Source organism: Oncorhynchus mykiss, chromosome 19, assembly GCF_057628025.1.
Source record: "Oncorhynchus mykiss isolate SJ-2025 chromosome 19, ASM5762802v1, whole genome shotgun sequence".
In the NCBI taxonomy this organism is placed as follows: Eukaryota; Metazoa; Chordata; class Actinopteri; order Salmoniformes; family Salmonidae; genus Oncorhynchus; species Oncorhynchus mykiss.
The window spans coordinates 45,115,313-45,136,749 of NC_143040.1; the positions used below are offsets into that span (position 1 = coordinate 45,115,313).

A 21,437-nucleotide genomic window follows, 5' to 3' on the forward strand; every position below is an offset into this window, starting at 1 on the left:
TCAAATTTTATTGGTCACATACACATGGTTAGCAGATGTTATTGCAAGTGTAGCGAAATGCTTGTGCTTCTAGTTCCGACTGTGCAGCAATATCTAACAAGTAATCTAACAATTCCACAACAACTACCTAATACACACAAATCTAAGTAAAGGAATGGAATAAGAATATAAACATATAAATATATGGATGAGCAGTGACCGAGTGGCATAGGCAAGATGTAATAGAGGTGTCCAGCTAGGATAGGAATGTGCCGGTTCCGTGACCTCCCTGTTCACGTCGGTTTTCTTAACACACACCACACACACCACACACTTCTCTACAAGGGTTTTTACAAGTCAGGGTAATTGCCACAAACACGCGCAAGGCGGACCATAGCTTCATAGCTAACACAGAAAGAGGAATATTAGTTATATAAAACCACACACTTGATAGTTTACAGTTGTTTTCTTGATTTGCTCTCAATCCAATTTGAGCCCTACTGCTACCTCTATAATGATTGTCTTTGTGTTGTACCCTACCTAGTGTTTAGTGTGGACTGCAGCACAGTGGAGTGCCCTCGTGTCCAGCAGGTTCAGTGTCCACCTGACAGCTATGAGACCCAGGTGCGTCTCACCGCAGACGGCTGCTGCACCCTTCCCACCAGGTGAGCCTCAACATCCCTCTGAATGCAACAATCATCACACTCTCTTTGGCAGTCCTAAAAAGTAGTCAAGGACAGTCAGGTGTGAGGGTGTGTCCATCTGATGTGTACTAACTCCCCCTCTCTCCATCCCATCTCTAGGTGTGAGTGTTTGCCCGGCCTGTGTGGGTTCCCGCAATGCACTGCCGGGAGCTCCCCCGAGGTGGTCTTCCACGGCAACGGTAACCCCGGGCAATGCTGTGATGTGTACGAGTGCATCAACGGTGAGTTTGCTTGCTTACTCCGCTTGGTTCTGGCCTGAACCACACAGCTCCCATCTCACTGTTTCTGAGCTGTTATTAAGGAATGAGTGATACAGGATGTGATGGCAAAGCCTTGTTTTCCTGCTTTCTGCTCCGGTCATTTTTAAAATCATATTTTACCGTGCTAGGCCAGCTAACGGGGGAGGTTAGGAGATATCACTAAGATGACGTGAAAATATTTACAGTGAGCTCCAAAAGTATTGGGCCATTTTTGGTTGTTTTGGCTCTGTACTCCAGCACTTTGATACAATGACCATGAGGTTAAAGTGCAGATTGTCAGCTTTAATTTCAGGGTGTTTTCATCCATATCGTGTGAACCGCTTAGAAATGACAGCACTCCCCCCCTCATTTTAAGGACCAAAGGTATTGGGACAAATTCAAATAAAGAAGTAAAAAGTACCTGGTCCCATATTCATAGCACACAAGCTTGTGACTCAGTGTTTGCTTTTGTTTTGGTTGTTTCAGATTATTTTGTGCCCAATATAAATGAATGGTAAATCATGTATTGTGTCATTTTGGAGTCACTTTTATTGTAAATAAGAATAGAATACATTTCTAAACACTTCTATATTCATGTGGATGCTACCATGATTATGGATAATTCTGAATGAATCGTGAATAATGATGTGTGAGAAAGTTATAGATGCAAAAATATCATCCCCCCCACCCCCACAAAAAAATGCTAACCTCCCCTGTTATTGTAATGGTGAGAGGTTAGCATGTCTTGGGGGTATGATATAAAATGCTAATCTCCCCTGTTATTGTAATGGTGAGAGGTTAGCATGTTTTGGGGGTATGATATAAAATGCTAATCTCCCCTGTTATTGTAATGGTGAGAGATTAGCATGTATTGGGGGTATGATATAAAATGTTAACCTCCCCTGCTAACCTCCCCTGTTATTGTAATGGTGAGAGATTAGCATGAGATTAGCATGTAATTTCCCCTGTTATTGTAATGGTGAGAGATTAGCATGTCTTGGTGGTATGATATTTGTTTATAAAATGTTAACCTCCCCTGCTAACCTCCCCTGTTATTGTAATGGTGAGAGATTAGCATGATATTAGCATGTAATTTCCCCTGTTATTGTAATGGTGAGAGATTAGCATGTCTTGGTGGTATGATATTTGTGCACACACACACACACACACACACACACACACACACACACACACACACACACACACACACACTGTAGTATGGCATTCTAAAGGATACTACAGTTTACTACGTAATTCTATAGTAAGTACTGTAGTATTCTATAGTACATAGTAGTGTTTATTCATGTGGGATTGTAAGCGGAAGAAGACAATTTCCCCACCCTCAGCTTTTCTGCCTTAGATTCTGCAGGTTGAAAAAGAGTGCAAATTAGCGAGGAGTAAGAGAGAGGTGGTTGAATGGGCAGATGATACTTTTCAAATGAAAGCAAATTCTCAATGATTTATGGAGCCCACATTATGGGTGGCGGTCAACTTTAAAGGGTGAGCCAGCCTTTAAAGAATCATTTAAAGACCTTGCTTTTTTAAGAAGGGAAATCTCTAGTATCTTCAAAAAAACGAATACATTTGAAAAGATTGCTCCTTGGCTCTGACAGGAGGTCTGAGCCGTGACATATGTTGCAAATGACGCGTGAAAAGCGAATCTACTGTAGCAAGGAGGAGATTTTTCCGTTGGTTGACGTTGGGGCGACGGGGGAGAGGGTGTGACAGGCAGCACTGCACTTCCCATCCCCTCTTAGCCCTACTAGCTAGAACAAGCATCTGTTGGCGATGTGCAGCCAGGGGTCTGTGTCATCCCTACATCCTGCTTTGTTTATTTGGTGATTTCAGAACAAAGAGCAATGCATTCAGAGATCTGTCCTGGGAACAGCAAAACACAAAAACAGAAATATAACCTGATTGAACATCTGGTTCTATGGTGGCTTCATCTGCCTGGATGAAGGGAATAGTGGGGAAGGAGAGAGGGAAGCAGGAAATTAGGGAGGGAGGAGATGAATGAATCTTCTGTGGCTGAAGGGGGTGGAGGGTGGAAAGGAAACGGGGAGTGAAGATGAACTCATCCCTAAAGGGTGGAAACTGATCTGGGGATCAATATAACAACAGCTGTTGAGCACACGTCACCCCCACAACACACACACATAAACATACACACACACACTGCAACACTGCATCTCTGCTGTAATCCTACCTGACCTCTTCAAGGCTTGCCGTGATTCCCATTAATTAACAAACACACAAAGACAACGTGATAAACCCCGAGGGTGATGCTTAAGACATACACAACCACAGCTTAGTAGGAGGGCTATAGATACTACTTACACAGATATCATCTTTGATAAGCACTTGTGGCTGGCTGCTCAGTATGGCTGACACATACACCATTTTTGATCGTGTGTGTTTGTGAGTTTAAAAAAAAATGTATTTCACCTTTATTTAACCAGGTAAGCTAGTTGAGAACAAGTTCACATTTGCAACTGCGACCTGGCCAAGATAAAGTGTGTGGTGTGGTGTGTGTGTGTGTGTGTTTGGAACATACTGTTCTCAATCAATGACTACTGACAAGAGTTTTTCAGTGTGTTTTGCTACAGGGGAACTGAAACGCTCAACAGCTGTATTGTGGTGTTCATTGGACAATCTATACTTCACAGACAAGTATTGACCCAGACTCCTTGATTTAGCTGTTAAACCAGATTCCGCCGTTGCTTCTCTCTCCGATGTGTGCCCATTCTTTCAATGAAAGGCAGTTGAGTGGACATAAAAGATGTCCAAAGTCAGCAAGCAGAACTATCAAAGGACTAAAGGATGTCATGTCTGTCTTCTAACTGTACCCCCTCACAACCATCTGTGTTGGAAACCCTATTCAGGGAACACAAACAGAACATGGCCAGGGCATAAGAAGGAAGGTTTGACTGGATGAACTGTGGAAGCCCTCAGCAAACAGTGGTGTCTGCAGGCTTCTGTTGTCCCACTCTGACAGCAAATGTTAGCAGCGGCAGACGAGACATGAGACAGCTGAGGCACTCCACAGAGCATGTTTGGAATGGAATGGCCTTGGAGCCTGCTGCTGAGACACACACACACACATGCACACACACACACACACGCACACACACAAACACACACACGCACGCACACACAGTTAGGGACCAGGTAGCCTCCTCCTCAGACTGTAATCTCACCCTCCTGCATTGGAGATATGCATTTCATCAGGTTGTGTGTGTATGTGCACGTGTGTGTACGCGCGTGTGTGTGTACAAGTGTGCGTGTGTTCTATGCGTGCGTGACCGGGATCTCTCCTCTAGCCAGATAATCGAGGTTCCTGTCAATAGTTCAATTGAATACAGTCTTAACTGAATTGAAGAGTTAAGACTGTATTCCCCCCCCCCCCCCCCCCCAACTTCAGCAAGTGAGAGAACAAGGGGTAAGTTGACAAATGAACATGTCCCAAGATTTATGCTCATTGATGAAGAGAAAGGTGATTATTGCACGAATGTGCCCATAGGTTATTGAGCAAGTGTGGTGAAGCTCCATTATTGTGTCTTGCTGATACAGGTAGGCTATAAGGTAATAGGTGACTGACATTCTGCTTGTGCCTCATGTTAAAAGAGGAGGAGAGACATGACGACATGCTGATGATAACATTTGGAAACACTAACATAATATGATACGTTCCAACTATGCCCAGAGAAGAGGAAGCAATGTGAATTATATTGTGCTTACTGAATGAAGTTAAAGTGAACTAGCCTTTCTGGTTGAACCATCGTAGGTTTTTGTCAAGTTTGTGGGCTGAGTCTCTGTTCCTGTCATGGAGGCAACTGAGAGAGGTATATACTGTAGCTCTTACACACACAATGCATCTGCTTTCTAGTCAATGTGTCAGTTCTTATGTATGTTCCTTTGATACTCTGTGATGTTGTCTGTGCTGGAGATGCTCAGAGGAAATGGAAAGTGAAGCCTTTTGTCTTGTTGGTGACAAAGGAGCTGGAAAAGCTGGCAATCTCTTCTGGCAGTTAGGGCAGATAGACTTTACGAAAGCATTTCTATTGAATGTGTGTGGCTTTTGGATCGAGTGTGTAATTGTGGGGCCCTCCCGTGTTGAGGGTCAGCGTGGTAGAGGTGATGTTGCCTACCCTCACCACCTGGGGTCGGCCGTCTTCAGAGATGACATACTGTAAGTGCCTATTCATGCCCTGCAACGAATAGAGACAGAAGCAGGCTGATGTTATTCCCAGTCAAGCTGTTGCTTTCTAACAGCATTTAGACAGCCATTACTTTTCTGCAGACTGATCCGACTACATTGACATCGTTCAATTTTCCCATCAGTCTTTGCATAAACATATATCATATGTGTAACACATGCACACAGACTGACAGACTATATGATTACTTATTTATCTGTCTCTATTAATCAGACATGATTCTCTCTGATGAAAGCAGAACACACCCTATTGACTTTCAGATCATTCATGCTTAGGCCGATTCAGGTTTATTCAGACTGCCCATTTTAGGGCTGAGAGAGAAGAGAAAAGGGCAGGCTGGTGGTTGAAACCAGACTAGTGGTTGTCATAGTGAGGCAGGTGATTGACAGTTTATGTAATCTGCTCAACACATGGTCTGAGAGAGAGAGAGACGGGAAACCACCTTAAACGTCTTGATCTCACGTTGTCGGTTCTTCATAGGCTCCTTTTCCCTTTTTGAGTAATAACATTGCTATGCCAGCCCCGGTCTCAGCTTTCCAAAAGCAGTGCGTGTACCCAACCTTAAGAAATTAGCCCAGGGATAATCCCTGGCTGTGTATAGGGCCGGGTTGCTCAGGGATGACGTGGAGTAAGCCAGACAGAACAATGTGCTCTATTTTACAGCCATGGCCAGATTAACACACATCAAGTTACGAAGGAGCCTCGGAATGTTCAACAGAGGCAGTCCGCTATTTTGAGAGATTGCTACTTACCGGTACCTTAAACCCCACTCTGGCTTGATCAGTGACTAATGTTATGTCAGTTCACAGACAGCGGTTAGAGTAAACAACACATTCCTGGACCGCTCAGTCAGAGGAGAACCTGGTGCTGTTATTGGCTTTAGAAACAGGAAGTTGACTAAAGGTAATCCACTCAGAAACACTGACTCTGTTCCAATATCCATACTAGTCTCAGACCTGGATTCAAATGCTATTTAGGGTATTTCAATTACTTTCAAAGACATTTGGAAGTAAGTATTTTGATATTTTTTACTTGAAAAGACAGGTTGTTCAATATTGGAATGTATTTGGAAATAAAAATACGAAAATATATTGACTCAAATACACTCCAATGTATTTAACCCAGGTATTTGAAAATAGTATTTGAAATAAGTATTTGAAAATACTTTCAAATAGTAGGGAATAGGATACTTCCAAATACTTCTAATAGTTGGTTCGGGACACATTTTTTAAAAGTACTCAAATTAACAGAAAATAAGTATTTAAAGCTGCAATATGTAACTTTTTAGGCGACCCTTCCTAATTCACATAAAAATGTGTGTTTATAGATCTGTCATTCTTATTGAAAGCAAGTCTAAGAAGCGGTAGATTTGTTCTGTGTGTTTTGTACACCAGCTTCAAACAACTGAATATACAATCTGGTTATGAAATCTATATTTCACAGCAGGTTTAGGCGGTACAATGATTCTCTACACTATACTTGCTTGTTTTGTCACATAAACTGAAATTAGGCAAACTATTAGAATTACAGTAGCAACCAGGGAATGGCGGAGCGATTTCTGCATAGTGCATCTTTAAATAACAAATACACATTTATTTGAACCCAGGTCTGACAAGTCTAGGCTAGCATACCACTTAGAGTGAAGCAAAATATTGGGCATGCATTCTACATGCACTGATATAAATATATGCGCAACATGTAAAGTGTTGGTAACATTCTTCGTGAACTGAAATAAAACATCCCAGAAATATTCCATATGCACAAAAAAGCTTACTTTTCTCAAATTTTGTGCACTAATTAGTTTACATCCCTGTTAGTGAGAATGTCTCCTTTGCCAAGATAATCCATCCAACTGACAGGTGTGGCATATCAAGAACTGATTAAACAGCATGCTCATTACACAGGTGCACCTTGTACTGGGGACAATAAAAGGACAGTCTGAAATGTGCAGCTTTGCCACACAACACAATGCCACAGATGTCTCAAGTTTTGAGGGAGCTTGCAACTGGCATGCTGACTGCAGGAATGTCCGCAGTACGTCCAACCTGCCTCACAACTGCAGATCACGTGTAACCACACCAGCCTAGGACCTCCATATTTGGCTTCTTGACCTGCGGGATCTTCTGAGACCAGCCACCCAGCTAATGAAACTGTGGGTTTGTACAACCAAATAATCTCTGTACAAACTGTCAAAAACTGTCTCAGGGAAGCTCATCTGCATGCTCATCATCCTATCCAGGGTCTTAACCTGACTGCAGTTCGGCGTCGTAACAGACTTCAGTGGCAAATGCTCACCTTCGATGGCCACTAGCACGCTGGATAATTGTGCTCTTCACGGATTAATCCTGGTTTCAGCTGTACTGGGCAGATGGCAGACAGCGTGTATGTCGTCATGTGGCGAGTGTTTTGCTGATGCCAACGTTGTGAACAGAGTGCCCCATGGTGGAGGTGGGGTCATGGTATTGGCAGACATAAGCTGCATGAGGCAAATGGTGTTCACCAGATACTGACTGGATTTCTGATCCACGCCCCTACCTTTTTTTAAAGGTATCTGTGACCAACAGATGCATTTCTGTATTGCCGTTCATGTGAAATCCATAGATTAGGGCCTATTGAATTTATTTCAATTGACTGATTTCCTTATTTGAACTGTAACTCAGTCAAATCTTTGAAATTGTTGCATTTATATTTGTGTTCAGTGTAGTATGGTAGTATTGTGCTGAGGGTTCCAGAGTGACGCAGCGGTCTAAGGCACTGCATCTCAGTGCAAGAGGTGTCACCACAGTCCCTGGTTCGAATCCAGGCTGTATCACATCTGGCTGTGATTTGGAGTCCCATAGGACTTGCCCAGCGTTTTCCGGGTAGGCCACCATTGTAAATAATAACTTGCTCTTAATTGACTTGCCTAGTTAAATAAAGGTTACATTTAAAAAATGAAAATAGACATTGGAACACAGTGACTGAGTAGGCACAGCAACTTAACCTGTGAAGTATTTGGAGGAGGAGAACAACAATTGACCCGGCCTGGGAGCCATTGTGAGATCAGATGTTGTTTACATTTCATTGCATCGCTGTAAGCAGTAAGCACTATCACTCAATACATTCATATTATTCTAAACTCTGAAGCTGTTTGTGTGATGCAGCCTTGATTTGCAACATCATGTTGTTGCCTGCCTGCCTGGTGGTGCCTTCGGTGGGTTATTCTGTTCATCCACAGAGCTGAGGGAGAGGAGGGAGGCACACCTGTCGAGTGCTGCATGTTATCACATTATTTAGTCTCTGTCTCAGCAGCACAGCCAAAACATGAGGGTGCGGCGGCATGGGGGAATGAAGGGATCTGGCTAGCTAGCATGGAGGGAGGGGGAGGTGGTTGGTATGGTCCAGACAAAGAGGAGCATGGGTAGGGGAATGGCATGGGAGGGGAAAGGAGGAGAGAACTGGACAAGAACAGAGAATAACAGACAGACAGACACACAGACACACAGACACACAGGCAGACAGAAGGGTTGGAGAGGAGTGCACCAGGAGTGCATGGTTCTCACTGGTTCCTGATAACTAAGAGATAGGACATTACATGGGAGGTTTAGTACAGAGGAACAGGTGGAGACCTCTGTTTTCTATATACATGATGTTGATAATAACCCTGGAGAACATTGTCTGCTGCAAACAACCTACTGTGTGTTTATCAAACCTCAATTCATGTGACTGACTGTTGTTTTCTACCATGGGAAAGTACACACATGGAAGTGGAATGACTAGTATAATCTATAATAGATTATATATCTATGCACCGGACGTGCTACCTGTCCCAGACCTATTATTTGACCATGCTGGTCATTTATGAACATTTGAACATCTTGTCCATGTTCTGTTATAATCTCCACTCGGCACAGCCAGAAGAGGACTGGCCACCCCTCATAGCCTGGTTCCTCTCTAGGTTTCTTCCTAGGTTTTGGCCTTTCTAGGGAGTTTTTCCTAGCCAACGTGCTTCAACACCTGCATTGCTTGTTGTTTGGGATTTTAGGCTGGGTTTCTGTACAGCACTTTGAGATATCAGCTGATGTACGAAGGGCTATATAAATACATTTGATTTGATTTGCACACAAGTACCGTAGGATTGGACTGCTATTAATGCCATTTTCATTTATACGTAACAAATGAAGGTCGTTGGCGGGCGAAACCTTTTCATTTTAAACTTAAAAGGCCACTTCAATCAGCTTGTAATTATGTGCAGACACATATTTTAACGGATATCAGAAGAACAGAAATCAGTTCTAAAACGTAGCTATAGTAGTCACAGTGGTCCTGGGATGAAGTATACTATTGAAGAAGTTTAGATGGTACAGTATATTATTTAAATCCTCCACTCCTCTCATACGCCAGCAGGTTATGAGTGTTTTATTCTTGCTTCTGCCCTTCTTCTACCCAGGAGCTCACAGTTTATGTGCTAGGAGGCTCCTACAGAGTGTATGTATGTATGTATGTGTGTATGTGTGTGTGTGGAGTACTAGCTCAGGAGTACTTGCTCTCTCCTTGTTCTCCCTCCTCACACACTCACACGCTCTCCTTACAAAGAGCTGCAGACTAAACTAAAATTGGCTCCTTGAATACATGTTTTCTGTAGGAGTTTGGGGTTAAATTATATAGGTGTGAAGTTTGTAGTTGTTCATGCATGCTTGCTTGCCGTTGCATGGTACTGTAGGCCTTAGCTTATTGCGAATTTTGTTAGCAGTCAAAGACACTCACACGGTGTACGAGTAAGAGTTGGGTAACTAAGTGGTTTGAGTGTTGCTCTTAACAGAGTGGGGAAATGTGTAGCCTAACACCTAGTATTTTTTGTTTTTAAATCCGTGACTAGGGCTGTGGCAGTCCCGACATTTTGTCAGCCGGTAACTTTCATGCAAATAACTGCTGGTCCCACGGCAATTGACTGTTAATTAACACACACGTGTTTAGCATCTCTGGCTTACATGCATAGTCCGCAAGCCACTGATCCAGACCTTTTCGCAAGATCTACATTTGAAAAAGTATAATAAATCCATGTAATACATAGCCTTATATAAATCCATTCTTTATTTTAGGCAGGTCTGAAGAAACATTATGATATGAATAAATGTTAGCCTATTTCAGAAGAACAGAATAGCATATTCTGAGTCATCCTTATATTAGGCCCTGATCTGGCTATGCCATATGGCTGTGGGCTACACTAGTTTTTTGAGCAGATAAGATTTGCTTATAATTCCTGTGGCATTATTTTTATAGTATTTTATTTAAAAAATGCATCCACTGTTTCTTGCCTTACATTCTAAAAAGAAAAGGTTCCTGGAGGAAAAGGTTCCTTAGATTGCAACACCGGTGGAACCCCTAAAGGTGCCTCCAGGAACCTTTTAACCCCTTAAGGTCGATGTCCACTCCTGTGGAAATAAAATTAGCATAATACAAAAATCCCTATAAAACCTGTCAATTTGAGAGATATCTGTTTTTTTTGCATTGCATGTGTCTCAATCGACCTTATCTGCCTACAGTATGTCGCACTTCCAAATCTGCGGTGAAAGGTGACAGTGCTAGAGTGGTGTTGGTCAGACCATGAGACATCCTGAAAATCGGTCTTCTCACAAAATCGTCTGTAGCGTCCAAACAGTTTGGCCTACAAACTCACATACTCTATGGTGTTCTCCGTTTTGCTCTATGACCCCCCACAAGCGTCTTGGGACTTGTCTGAAGTCGGTAAAGCCGATCTGCCAACTTCTGTCTAGCATCTGAACAGTTTGGGAAACGCTCTAATATGACCCATTTGTTCAGAGGTGAACATGTACGCATCAATTGTTTTGCTCAAGGGTGCCTACAGGCCTCATAAGAGTCGTTTGAAGGTCCCCTGGTACCAGTTGAAAAAATGAATGGAAGTACAGTGCATTCGGAAAGTATTCAGACCCCTTGACGTTTTTGAAAGAAATTTACGTTAAAGCCTTGCTCTAAAAAAAAATCCTCATCAATCTACACAATACCCCATAATGACAAAGCAAAAACAGGTTTTAAGACATTTTTCAGACCATATTACTCAGTACTTAGTTGAAGCACCGTTGGCAGTTTTTACAGCCTCGAGTCTTCCTGGGTGTGACGCCACAACCTTTGCACACTTGTATTTTTGGAGTTTGTCCCATTCTTCTCTGCAGATCCTCTCAAGCTCTGTCAGGTTGGGTGGGGAGCATCGCTGTACTATTTTCAGTCGTCTCCAGAGATGTTTGATTGGGTTCAAGTCTGGGCTCTGGCTGGGCCACTCAAGGACATTCAGAGACTTGTCCCGAAGCCGCTCTTGCGTTGTCTTGGCTGTGTGCTGAGAGTTATTGTCTTGTTGGAAGATGAACCTTCGCACCAGTCTGAAGTCCTAAGTGCTCTGGAGCAGGTTTTCACTAAGGATCTCTCTGTACTTTGCTCCGTTCATCTTTCCCTCAATCCTGACTATTCTTCCAGTCCCTGCCACTGAAAAACATCCCCACAACATGATTCTGCCACTACCATACTTCACTGTAGGGATGGTGCCAGGTTTCCTCCAGACTCTTGGCAGACTCTCAGGCTAAAGAGTTCAATCTTGGTTTCATCAGACCAGTGAATCTTCTTGCTCATGGTCTGAGAGTCCTCTAGATGCCTTTTGGCAAACTCCAAGCAGGCTGTCATGTGCCTTTTACTGGGGAGTGGCTTCCGTCTGGCCACTCTACCATAAAGGCCTGATTTGTGGAGTGCTGCAGAGATGGTTGTCCTTCTGGAAGGTTCTCCCATCTCCACAGAGCAACTTTGGAGCTCTGTCAGAGTGACCAATCATCTCCGTGATCAAGGCCCTTCTCCCCCGAATGCTCAGTTTGGGTCTTCTACCCCGATTGCTCAATGGGTCTTCCAAATGGACAATGACCCCAAGCATACTTCCAAGTTGTGGCAAAATGGCTTAAGGACAACAAAGTCAAGGTATTGGAGTGGCCATCACAAAGCCCTGATCTCAATCCTATAGAAAATTTGTGGGTAGAACTGAAAAGCGTGTGCGAGCAAGGAGGCCTACAAACCTGACTCAGTTACACCAGCTCTGTCAGGAGGAATGGGCCAAAATTCACCCAACTTATTGTGGAAAGTTTGTGGAAGGCTACCCGAAAACGATTGACCCAAGTTTAACAATTTAAAGGAAATGCTATCAAATACTAATTGAGTAAGCATTTCACTGTAACACCTGTTGTATTCGGCGGTCTACACCTGTTATGACAAATAAACTTCGATTTGATTTAAGGTTCCTGTAGGAACATTTTATGTCCCATGTATTATATTATGGATAATAGCAATACTATTACTACTACTACTGTACTAATTATACTACAAATAATAATAATAACAATAAACTATTAACAATAATAATAATACATATATTATTGAGTGGCAAACTTGTAAAGTCACAAATTCATTTGATTGTCTTTGAAATTCACAGAAATCCAAATATACAATCAATAAATAGTCAACCGTTGACGAACCTTCATATTTGATGTGTATCGACAACAAGATAGGATCCTATACTAAAAATAGTATAATAATTATTGTCATCAACTATGCCAATCAAAGACCCCATCTTAGTGATAAAAATGATATATTTAGATACATGGCGAATGTTTCACAGGTCAATAATAAAAACAATTGGTGTGTAGAGATACTAACAAAGCATTAGCACATCGATAAACAGCTTTCTAAGTCGTTTCTAATTTGAGTAATTTGGCTGTTTACATCTGACCTCGCGATACTTTGTGCTCTGGTCTCCCCTATCCCGCTCTCCAGCAAAAAGTTTGCCATTCCACATTTGCTGGTAATTTAACCCACTCATCAATTCCCAGAACACATTTGTGAATGAACAGCATAGTGCTTTTCAATGATGCTGCATACTCAATATTAAAAATTAAATGGACCCACATGGCCACTCCCAATCCCATGGAGTTGCTCGAGTAGATCCTCTCCATCCAGGAAGAGTTGGATGTGGCTCTCATCCGCAAAGGGATACCCCTCCATTCTTATGGTAGGTGATAGATTTACACACTGTAATAAGTTTAAAAAATATATCATTTTGTCTGACGGGAAATCCATACCCTGTCTGTGAGGAGATAGGGGAGGAACGAAATGTCTGCAGTGAACTTGAGACCTTAAATAGGAGGGTGGGTAATATAAAGGCTGGATTAGAATAAATGGGATATGAATGGCTGCATACTGTAAAGGGTACATGAGAAATGTCATGATGGATTATTGGGACTGAGGTCAGAAGAGCAGACAGTCAATTACATAACTAGAGATGGTCTTGTTTTGCTGCTGGTATTGTGATGGAATAACCAAATGTGAGAAGAAATAATCCAGCACATTGTGGTCTGGGTAGGCACAATGGTGTAAAAAGCTTATTCGTGTGTGAACTAATGTAAGTAGGAACATTTAAGAGTTCTTACATATCCCTCCTCTGTCTGGTCTGTCAACAAGGAGTACTTGTGAATGAGCCCTGTGCACACATCCATGTATTGCCATGTAGTAGGGTACCTAAAGCATAAGAAACATACAAGATTACATTTAGACTAACAAATTACATTGATTGAGGCTGTTGATTATCATCAATTATAAACTGGATTGTTCGCGCCCTGAATGCTGATTGGCTGATAGCCACGGTATATCAGACCTTATACCACAAAAATGACAAAACATTTATTTGTACTGCACTAATTAGGTTGGTAAATAGTTTATAATAGCAATAAGGCACCTCGGGGGGTTTGTGATGTATGGCCAATATACCACGGCTAAAGGCCTTGTCCAGGCACGTCATGTATTGTGTACAAGAACAACACTCAGCCGTGGTATATTGGCCATATACCACACCCCCTGAAGCCTTATTGCTTAAGTAAAAGTTGAGCTGCAGTGATTATGACAAGACAGTATGGAGAGGGAGAGTATGGAGGATAGAGACAGGAGGAACAGAACACACAGTAATCACACTGTAAATACATTCATTTACCATTCAGGTAGTACTGGAAAAGACAAAGAAATAACACAGAACACACTAGACCAACAATTCAAATACATTCAAATACTTTATAGAGGCTAAGTGTAACGGCATTCAGAGGTGGAAGAAGGATCGGACCAAAGCGCAGCGTGGTAAGGGTTCATGATGTAATATTTAATGAAACGAACTGAACACTGAAATACAAAACAATAACGTGAACAAACGAAAACCAAAACAGTACCGTGTGGACCAAACACTCACACAGAAAACAAACACCCACAAACCAAAAGTGAAACCCAGGCTACCTAAGTATGATTCTCAATCAGGGACAACAATTGACAGCTGCCTCTGATTGAGAACCATACTAGGCCGAACTCAAAAACCCAAATAGAAAAACAAACATAGACTGCCCACCCCAACTCACGCCCTGACCATACTAAAACAAAGACAAAAACAAAGGAACTAAGGAACGTGACACTAAGTAGATTCATAGCTTTAAACATGGTCTTGCTTTGGTCTGAAATGCAGACAGAACAGGCCGCCCCAATACACCAGCCTGAAAGACATAAATTAGACACAAACGCAACATAAACAACATGAGTATTCAATATCAAATGTGTCAAACTAATCTGTGTTTTATTTATTTATTCTTCTTTTTGTCAAGTTTAGTATAACCTACATTGGATCATCTCTCTCTTTCTCTCTCTCTCTCTGCAATATGTAACTTTTTGGGTGACCTGACCAAATTGACATAGAAATGCACATTATAGAGCAAGTTATTTCTATGCTTCCCGGTCTTCTGTTTAGTTTTTGCGTCTTTTACTTTCGGTTTTGTATACCAACTTCAAACAGCTGAAAATACAATATTTTGGGCTATGGAGAAAAACAATTCTGAGTGGTTTAGACAGTACAATGTTTTATCATATAAACTGAAATTAGGCAAACTATTCCATTTTTTTGCAACCAGTAAATGACGGAGCGATTTCTGCATATTGCACTTTTAAGGAAAATGCATGCTTGGATGTAGACTTAGCAAGCTGTGCTCAATATTCTCTGAAACTGATATCAGCCATGGCTAATACGAAATTTGGACTGCGGTCATGACTCGTGACTGTTGGTGTGGCGGTAATACGGTCAACGTAACAGCCTTGTCCGTGACTGACCTCAGCACCCATTAGACTGACTGATAGATTGAACAGTAATCCAGTTGACATAGCATACATTACGCTGTGTCTGTGTGTTTGTATCTGTGTGTGTGTGTGTGTGTTGCGTGTTGGATCACTCTTTATTGCCCTGAGGGCATGCAGCGATGAAAATGAGGCTGCGGAACGGACTGGTGCACTGTTTGATTATTGTCACCATGGTAACTAGTGTCTTTCAATATTTCTATTTGACAGGCAGCCATTTGTTGCTTTTGGAAATGTTGCGTTTTTTAACATCATGGGAATGCTAAGTCAGAAAATGTCTGCAGCACACCCCTATGAGAATATGGAAAGAGGGTTTAAGGGTAAAGAAGGTGAATGAAGGTGGAAATGTGTAGTATGTAACATGGCATGCATGGTTCAGCCATTTAACATTCTGAAGTGTTCACTTCCTGAATGTAGGGGAGAGTGGGGTATGTTGAGAATTTTTTTTACATTCAGCATCACCACAGCAAGGGAAATATAGTATTCTTTCTAACAAAGATATCTACATACTGTATATTTTAGGGTGTTGTGCATTCTGGAAATAATCAGAATTCAGGTAAACATAACAGTTTTGAAAACATAGCTTGTCCGAAAAAAGTGGTCTCATGGCACAACTTAACACAACCCGGGTATGGGGTAAATTGAGCATAGGGACAGGGTAAGTTGAGCCGCCTTGGGGTAAATGGGTGAGGGTGTCCTGTGACAGTGGGTATTGGTGCTGGTAGGTCAAAGTTTAATTCATGGAATGGGGTTGTGGTATATTGTATATCTTAAATATATGCCTACATTCAGATATAGATGTCTCTGTTCGATATCACTTACCCTTTCATTTCTTGACCAGTTGTCTGGGACAGGGTGGTTGTTTCGATGTGTCAAGTTCTCTGCATTTGAGGCTACAAGCCCATGAAACTGGCCTGCAAAATTCTTGATATGTTTAGCAAGCTCAGACTCCATGTCATCAGATAAGACCTTGTGTGACTCTGCTACTCTGTCATAGCCTCTCTTTCGCACAGGTGCATGTTTGTTATATGTTTTGAAATTGTACCTCTTCAGTGTCATTCAGTCTATTTTTTTCATCCCTTGCTGCTGCTCAAATTGACTTTTTCCCTTCTCTCACTTCCTTGGCTGTTCTCTCACTTCCTTGGCTGTTCTCTCACTTCCTTGGCTGCTCTCTATATGCATGGCACATTGCAAAAAATTCTATGCATACTATGCATAAAACTGACCAAATGTAATCCTTATTTGTTTGGGATATAGTGGCCATTGGTTCAACGTACCCCAAGGCAAACATTTTAACTATATTAGTCCACACAGCTACTTTCATGCTTGGCTTATGACCTCATATTATAGTTTATAGAGACCCCAACTGATGTATAAAACAATTTGAAAGCAATCTACTTTAGTTTAGATACAAGCGTCATGAAACCTACAACAAAATAAATTAATTCAACTTTTCTTTTTTTTTACAACTTACCAAACCATGTTGGTTTCCTGCCTTTGCTTTATAGGTTTTTTTTTGTAGGAGTTTACCTGAACCCTTAAGAGACAGTGGACTTAGTATCATCCATCACCATGATAAAAGGAAATTGTCCTCCAGGTAATGAGATATAAAGCCCTGTTAAAAGTTACCAATAAGAGGATATTTTTCTCTACCTGAGAGCAGGACTTTCTTTGAGCATGTCCAAGGGGAACACATTGGCAATAAGAGTGTTTTTGAGCATGTCCAATGGGAATGAACACTTTGGCCATGGAAGAAAGTATCGATGTTTCATAGCCCTGGCTGTCTGTAATATGCTGCCTGCCAAACTCTAACTTGTCAGTCACATAATGGTGAGTTCCATCTGAGGGATCCAGGATTCAAAGGCCTGATCCTGCTTTAGTGTTTACCGTTTGAACGGTTGTTTGGCTTGGTTTTATGGAGGTGGATTGTGGATCAACAGAGCTATGGCAGCAATACTATGTGGATATAAACTCAGAAAAAAAAAAAACGTCGTCTCACTGTCAACTGCGTTTATTTTCAGCAAATGTAACGTGTAAATATTTGTATGAACATAACAAGATTCAACTACTGAGACATAAGTTGAACAAGTTCCACAGACATGTGACTAACAGAAATTGAATAATGTATTCCTGAACAAAGGGGGGGGTCAAAATCAGAAGTAACAGTCAGTATCTGATGAGGCCACCAGCTGCATTAAGTACTGCAGTGCATCTCATCCTCATGGACTGCACCAGATTTGCCAGTTATTGCTGTGAGATGTTACCCCACTCTTCCACCAAGGCACCTGCAAATTCCAGGACATTTCTGGGGGGAATGGCCCTAGCCCTCATCCTCCGATCCAACAGGTCCTAGATGTGCTCAATGGGATTGAGAGCTGGGCTCTTCGCTGGTCTGCCACTGCAAGGACGATCAGCTGTCCATCCTGTCTCCCTGTAGAGCTGTCTTAGGCGTCTCACAGTACGGACATTGAAATGTATTGCCCTGGCCACATCTGCAGTCCTCATGCCTCCTTGCAGCATGCCTAAGGCACATTCACGCAGATGAGCAGGGACCCTGGGCATCTTTCTTTTGGCGTTTTTCAGAGTCAGTAGAAAGGCCTCTTTAGTGTCCTAAGTTTTCATAACTGTGACCTTAATTGCCTACCGCCTGTAAGCTGTTAGTGTCTTAACGACCGTTCCACAGGTGCATGTTCATTCATTGTTTATGGGTCATTGAACAAGCATGGGAAACAGTGTTTAAACCCTTTACAATCTGTGAAGTTATTGGGATTTGTATGAGTTATCCTGAAAAATGATCTTTTTCTGCTGAGTTGAGAATATTTATATGGCTGTAGCTTGCTGGATCTAGCTATATGCTTAATATATTCAACCATGTCTACGGGGTGAAAATGCAGTCAATAACAGGGATTTCTTTATGATTAAAAACCAACACATTTCTGTCAAACGTTCACCGTCAGTGCTCTGTATCCTTGCAGCAGGAATATATCCAGGCAGGAAGCTGTCCATTAGACAGACACACGCACGCCTCCTCGCTTGCATACCCGCACACTAGAGCCACTAGAACTGATGACATCATTTTCGTCAGGCCAGACGGGCGACCCTGACGTGTGTTCCAAATGGAAATATGAAATATGAAAATGCTTTTGGATGCAGTTAGCCCCTTAAGAATTCCCTTCTGTGAAGGCTCATAAAAATGAAATCACCACGAGACAGACACCTTGGATGGCATTTTTGGATTGATATTGCCAGAAAAATAAGGTTTTACTGTTTTAGTCTGGCAGCTAAATGGTCGTTCCATTCAACCAAGAACCGTAAAGCCCAAATGGCTCCAAAATCTGGAAACCCATTCATTCCATGTCGGAAAACTATTCCCACCAAACAATGCAGAAACATACTGGTATTATGATTATCACATTTCTAGTTTTAATGTCACATGCACAAGTACAGTGAAATGCCTTTGTTGCCAGCTCTGAACCCAACAATGCAGTAATAAATAACAATGTAATACTAAAAATATCCCAGTCATGGATGCAGTTCAAATGCCAAATGATAAGTCTATTGAGAGAGGAAGGTCCCAAAACACTCAGCAACAATCAAAATCCACAACTTGCAAAATGATTGTCTTAGTCTGCAACCCTCATCCTGCTTATGTGTGGAGAGAAGGAGATAAGCTCTGTGGAGAATCAGACTATGGCTTCAGCTTGGTTTCTGCCCAATCAAACTGCATACACAGTCAGTCAGTCTCCAAGACCCATTCATTCTCATGGTTAAAATAACCATGTGGAGAATAATCATGCGCTTCAAATGCATCATCTCTGCAGCAACGGACCAATGACACGGTGAATCACAGCTGTGAACAGGAAGGAACTCTCTCTAACCTTAAATTCTGATTGGTTTAGTCATAACTGCAGTGGACCAATAACACACTGAAGCACAGCTGTGAACAGGATGGTCACAGTGCTTTAAATCAAGATGTATATTGAGAAATTATAGTCCCAGGGGACCTGCTCTAGCCCTGTCCAATCACACGCCTATAGTATGGATGTGTTGTTTCCTATTTGGCAGAAAACCCCCAACAAGAACAACATCAGAATCTCCTGTGTCCTTGGTGCCACCCAGCCACCTAACACAGTACAGTGTTTTGCTGTGCTAGCCTATAGAGTTGCTGGCCTGTGGTATTCATGTGCCAGCGGTTAACTGTTTCATTTATAAAGGGAATAATACCCAAGAGTCGGGCACTCAGTGAACATCTGGGAAGGAAGTTGTGCGAAGCCGGCATAGCCATCCGTCATGTTCCTCTTAATTAGCCAGGACCGGCCCACAGCTCTCCTCCGGCTCTTCCAGTCAGCTCTGTTCCACTACAGCCTGCAGCCCTGGAGCCCCCAGCACTGATACTGAACATAACCTACTCTGTCTTACAGAACCCACTACTGTAACTAGAGCACAGATCACATACTGTACCATGGATGTAATAGACTATGGGTTCAGATAGTATTTATTTTCTTCCAAGTACTTTGACCTGCTCTTGATTGAGTTTACCTGATCCAATTGAATTGTCCCAAAAGTGCACACCCGGCAAATGTCCATCACCTGCTCTCCAGGTTGGCTCATCAAATTCTCAATATATTTGAAGGAAAACACGAATACTACAAATACAGGTATGAATCACAAACAGAACCTTGGAACACTGCTCCTGAAATACATTAATTGTATGTATTGTACGCCCTGTACAGAGATGTCCTTGCATGACACCTACACACTGATGTCATCACAATCGACAGTAAACCATTAGGAATCTGTTACACCGTCCTCCTATTTATTCAATTCGACGCCAGATACACACACACACACACACCGCCCAGTGCTTTATACACACCATACAGTAGCAGTCAATACGAGGAGGGAGGTGCTCACACACACACGGAACAGCAGCTGAGAATATATGAACAGAAGTGGGCCTGATTAGAAAATTGTTGAGTGAATTCACAGCCCTCACTAGTGCGACAACCATGCATGCAGTATCGCCCCCTCACGTTGTTATTCATTGAACCACAACTAATTGACAAAATTAGTAGCAGAAAATGAAAGACCCCACATGCCATATTGGCAGGCACTGTAATTGTAAACATGTAGAAACCAATTTTCCTGTCCCATTGATTCCTGGGAATGAACTTGTTCTCTGATACAGCTGCACTAGATTAAATGCTTCTGGGTTTTTAAATCTTTTTGGACCAGAAAAGCGTTGAACGGTCCAAAGCCTTAGACTTTTAATAGCCGAAGAGGACGAGGAAATGACCCGTTGCTCATGGACAGAACAGACTCCTCCTGAGAGGGACTAGAGATAGAGGAGTTGCGTTGGAGAGCGATCAAATGAGTTGACAGTTATGAATTGTTAAGAACTTTGTGTTTGGTGTGTGCATGTGTGTGTCTGGCGGTCTTGCGTCGAATGTCTTCCTATAGGGTTGAGGTGTACCTACAGTTCCCTACATCTGAAGGTACTATAGTTAATGATCTTGTCGCTCATGCATGGCCTTATTTGACACACACTCTACACCGTGGGCATTATATCAAGCACCGGGCTAAAAGGTGAATTTTGCACTTTGTGTTGCCATGGAGACCAGGCGAGACCAATTCCATAGCCGTCTGAAACTCTGCTGAATCTTTACAACAGCTTTTCTCTCAGACAAATACTGTACATCATCACCATGCTAGCTGTCTGATGGGAGTTATGGACCACTTTTGTCATCGTTATAAAGTGTTTTCCTCTTTTGTAACTTCTTTACATTGTTGTTGTTGTTCTTAGCTGTCGCTCAGGCAGTGGGCATACTAAATGATCCTGAAAGGAAGTGTTTCGCCAACATTGTGCCTCTGCTTCTGCTTGCTCTTTGAGGTGAAGGCGAAATATTGTAAAACTACTTAGTGACAACTGCTGATGTAAAAAAAAGGATATTTGATTGATTAATTATTCTCATCATATATTCTCTCTCCTCTCCAGAGACCAAACCAGCGTGCAGCTTCAACGGGTCGGAGTACCATGACGGAGACATGTTCCGAATGGACGCCTGCCGCTTTTGTCGATGTCAGGGAGGGGTGTCGGTGTGCTT

General features: G+C 42.2%; 1 protein-coding gene across 2 annotated transcripts in view; it reads left to right on the forward strand.

The window, feature by feature from the left end:
* The window catches only part of LOC110497739 (cysteine-rich motor neuron 1 protein), a 122,330-nt gene that overhangs the window by 71,538 nt on the left and 29,355 nt on the right, over window positions 1-21,437 (forward strand). For both annotated transcript variants that reach the window (XM_036954715.2, XM_090211123.1), the window contains exons 4-6: window positions 524-644; window positions 783-904; window positions 21,329-21,437. The exon at window positions 21,329-21,437 is cut by the window's right edge and continues 74 nt beyond it. In XM_036954715.2, coding sequence (XP_036810610.2) covers window positions 524-644; window positions 783-904; window positions 21,329-21,437 — 352 coding nt within the window. The remainder of the gene's footprint in view (window positions 1-523; window positions 645-782; window positions 905-21,328) is intronic.